The sequence below is a fragment of the Diospyros lotus genome, chromosome 15 (assembly GCF_014633365.1).
Source record: "Diospyros lotus cultivar Yz01 chromosome 15, ASM1463336v1, whole genome shotgun sequence".
NCBI classification, from domain to species: domain Eukaryota; kingdom Viridiplantae; phylum Streptophyta; class Magnoliopsida; order Ericales; family Ebenaceae; genus Diospyros; species Diospyros lotus.
In genome coordinates this window covers 1,019,869-1,023,546 of record NC_068352.1, presented here as the reverse complement: position 1 = coordinate 1,023,546, position 3,678 = coordinate 1,019,869, and the positions used below count along the sequence as shown (strand labels likewise).

The window sequence follows — 3,678 nt, the reverse complement described above, 5'->3', positions numbered from 1 at the left end:
TACACCTTTATGTAGCTTAAGGTGTACACAAAGATGTACCAATATCATTTTTCTTTATTTTATGAAAAATGTTATTGGTACATAAAGGTATACAATGATAAAAAAGTCATTCATGAGGCGCATAGATGTGTATGAGGCGCATGGAGACAAGGGGTATTTTGATCATAATATCCCTTTATGTAGTCTAAAATACACAAAAGTGATATATAAGTAGCATGACTCTTATTTTATTGGCTCACATTAAATAGCATCAATTTCACGTGAGTTTTTGTTTTGAAGTATAAATACCCACAAAAGCTCTTAGCCCGTCCAATTTCCCAACCCACAAAAACAATAAGCAAAGAGAAGGCATATGGCATCATCAACCCGTCGTTCCGCCAATTTCCATCCTTCCATTTGGGGGGATCGTTTCCTTGTTTATTCTGCTGCGTCTACTACGGTACGAAACCATACTCATTAATTCTTACACAATTTCTTATAAAATATATAATATTTCTATATAAAAATGCCAACGAACACCGAAACCGTTTTGATCATGCCAACGATGTCGGCGGCACTAAAACTCAACAGCAAACAGAGCACGATGAAGCCAACTCTTTTAAGTGTTAGAACTTATATTAATGTTGATCATTCTGTACGTAGGAGGGAGTCGATGTAAGCGCAGAGCAGCGGCAACATGAGCAGCTGAAAGACCGGATAAGAACGACATTGGTGACAGCTGCTTCTGCCGACTTCATAGATGCCATCCAACGCCTGGGCGTGGCTTACCATTTCGAGAGCGAGATCGAGGCGGAATTGCAGCGCATGAACAGGACCTGGCATCGTCGACGACTCGATGACGCCGGCGACGGTGTTTACGGCACTGCTCTCACTTTCCGGCTGCTCAGACAACAGGGGTTTCCTGTGTCTTCTGGTAATTAAACAATCCGTTGCTTCGTTTAATTAACAGCGTGTATATATGTATGGATGATGATGCATCAATTCCATGGACCAAACATCCAGATATGTTCAAGGAACTGAAGGGACGAGACGGCCAGTTTAAGGAATGCTTAACGAGAGATGTGGAGGCACTGTTAAGCTTGTACGAGGCTGCGCATCTCAGGGTGCAGGGAGAAGACGTCTTGGATGAGCTGGTCGCCTTCACCACTGCCCAGTTGGAGTCTTCCCTACCGGACCTAGGCGATGCTCTTGCCGGCAAGGTGATACATGCTCTAAACCAGCCCATCCGAACGGGCCTGACAAGGGTAGAGGCAAGGAGCTATATCTCTTTGTTTGAACCAAAAGGGCATGATGATGCACTCCTCCTCGACTTTGCCAAGTTAGATTTCAACCTGTTGCAGAAGCTACACCAAAGAGAGCTCAGTGAGATCACAAGGTTCTTCTCTGCTATCCAACAACATACTAAGCCTAAGTCAAAATAATAGAATTTTCTTATGTAGTTTGAGTTGGAAATTATTTTCATGTAAATGATATATATTTTTTAGGTGGTCGAAAGATTTAGATGTGGCAAAGAAGCTGTCGTTTGCAAGAGATAGAGTGGTGGAGTGCTACTTTTGGATAATGGAAGTTTATTTTGAACCCCAATATGAGCTCAGTAGAAGAATACTAACCAAAGTGATTGCTATGACCTCTATTATAGACGACACATACGATGCCTATGGCACCTTTGAAGAACTTGCCCTCTTCACTGATGCAGTTGAAAAGTTTGATTTTGTTCCTTTTTGAATAGTTCATTAAACTTGTCATGCATACATGAATTGAAATGGATCGTCCTAATGATGCCCAATTGCTTGATTTTTAGGTGGCATGTGGATGCTACAGGTCCACTTCCAGAGTACATGAGGCTGTGCTACGAAGCATTGCTTGATGTTTACAACATGATTGAGGAGGAGATGGCAAAACAAGGGAGGTCTTATGCCGTTGACTATGCAAAATTAGCAGTAAGCTTCATTGGTTCTTGCTTAGTTTATCTCATCAGAAGGCCATTAATTAATGTCGAGGCTGAATTTCTCAGATGAAGAAGCTGGTGAGGGCCTACTTTGAGGAGGTCAAATGGTTCCACCAAGGCTACACTCCGTCCATGGAAGAGTACATGCAAGTGGCGCTTGTAACCTGTGGTTATGAGATGCTTTCAACCAATTCATTTGTTGGGATGGGTGATTTGGCCACCCAACAAGCTTTTGAATGGGTGTCAAGTTGCCCTTTAATTGTTAGGGCTTCCTCTATTATATGTCGGCTCATGAGTGATCTGGTAGGCCACAAGGTAGACCACTTAAACATCAACTTTTTTAGTAAAATTTTTACCAACAATTTTTTATTTTAGCAGCAATTTTCCACCATCACAAAAAGCTTTCCCCCTTGTTGTGATATTTTTAGTCTAAGCACAGTCTTATATTGATATCCTACTGAAGAGATTTGAATATATAACTTGACTTTATGAACCAAAAAGAGAACTCAAATACTTCTCTATAACTAGAATCAACGTCGAGCTATAAAACCACAATAGTATGAGTCTAGTAAGCATCACTTGGATCATGCATAGTGAAATGAGAATTATAGCCAGAAAAGAACTTAACCTTAATTGAAAAAAAACTTTGATACGATGGATTCTCACATCAATATCCTATTCAGAAAGTTTTGAGAACAAACATCATCGGCCGTGATTGCTGCCACTGAAATCTCTCTTTTTGGGTCGATTGCGCCTTCACGAGCACGAGGACCAAGTTTTGCCTCACCCGCTGTGCGCCTATCCCTTGAGGGACGGCGCGCGACCGCCAGGGGGGGCGATGGCTTGCGTGACTATGCCTTTCCTATTTTCTCGAATCAAAACAAAGTAATTTATTGTGTTGATTGTAGTTCGAGCAGGAGAAAGGGCACGTAGCCTCTGCTATGGAATGCTACATGGAACAGTATAAAGCATCAGAGGAAAAGGCAGTGGTTGAACTTGAGAAGCAAGTTGGAAATGCATGGAAGGACATTAATGCAGAGATGTTACAACCAACTGCAGTGCCAATGACTTTGCTTGTGCGAGTAGACAATCTTGCCAGAGTGATAGATGTTGTGTACAAGAACGACGATGGCTACACTCATTCTGGGACGAAGCTTAAGGATTTTGTCACCTCCACACTTATTGAGGCCGTGCCCACACTTATTACAAGTTAATTAATATAATATCTCTTCTTCAATAAGGTTTAGTTTCCTCATTATATATAAATAAACAGTCCTTATGTTGGAATAAGGTCTTTGTTAATTTCCATAATTTCCACAAAAAAAAAAAAATCTCCATAACAATTATTTTTATTATCTGTTGATATTGGCCAACATTTTTTGAGTTAACCTCTCAAGGTTGTGTTTTTTTTTTTTTTTTTGTTGATATTTGGGCACTCGTTTGTGACACATTTTTGTAATAGTCATGTATTAATGTGTTATACATTTATATTAATGCTGGAAAAAACTTAAATAATTAATTAATTTCCCAATCAATAATTTGTTCACAATACGAGTTCATGCCGCCCCAACATCATCCACCATTTAGTGCCACATCTTGTCTTATTCTCTATTCTCTATTCTCTTATGGGTGTCTTGAGTTATTGTATATTACAATGCCTCCAAGACAACAAAATACTCACCAAAGCAATTTTCAAGAAATTGAGATGAATGAGTTATGGAAACAAATTC

General features: G+C 40.0%; 1 protein-coding gene across 3 annotated transcripts; it reads left to right on the top strand.

Annotated features, from left to right (window-relative positions):
* Positions 1-313: 313 nt before the first annotated feature.
* LOC127792108 ((-)-germacrene D synthase-like) lies at positions 314-3,258 on the top strand. Of its 3 annotated transcripts, XM_052322465.1 has the most exons (7): positions 314-439; positions 643-913; positions 1,003-1,375; positions 1,485-1,703; positions 1,802-1,940; positions 2,015-2,263; positions 2,857-3,258. In XM_052322465.1, exons 1-7 carry the CDS (start codon positions 353-355, stop codon positions 3,160-3,162), a joined length of 1,644 nt encoding a protein of 547 aa, XP_052178425.1. In that variant the 5' UTR covers positions 314-352; the 3' UTR covers positions 3,163-3,258. The 3 variants fall into 3 exon arrangements, with proteins under 3 accessions (XP_052178425.1, XP_052178426.1, XP_052178427.1); XM_052322466.1 differs by lacking the exon at positions 1,485-1,703; XM_052322467.1 differs by lacking the exon at positions 2,015-2,263.
* The last annotated feature ends 420 nt before the right edge of the window (positions 3,259-3,678 follow it).

Bases quoted from the DNA above. Each gene is read 5' to 3' on its own strand.
- LOC127792108 (XM_052322465.1), top strand. From the start codon at position 353: ATGGCATCATCAACCCGTCGTTCCGCCAATTTCCATCCTTCCATTTGG. The intron at 1,704-1,801 runs GTTTGATTTTGT...CTTGATTTTTAG, and splicing joins TTCACTGATGCAGTTGAAAA to GTGGCATGTGGATGCTACAG. The intron at 1,941-2,014 runs GTAAGCTTCATT...TGAATTTCTCAG, and splicing joins TTGACTATGCAAAATTAGCA to ATGAAGAAGCTGGTGAGGGC.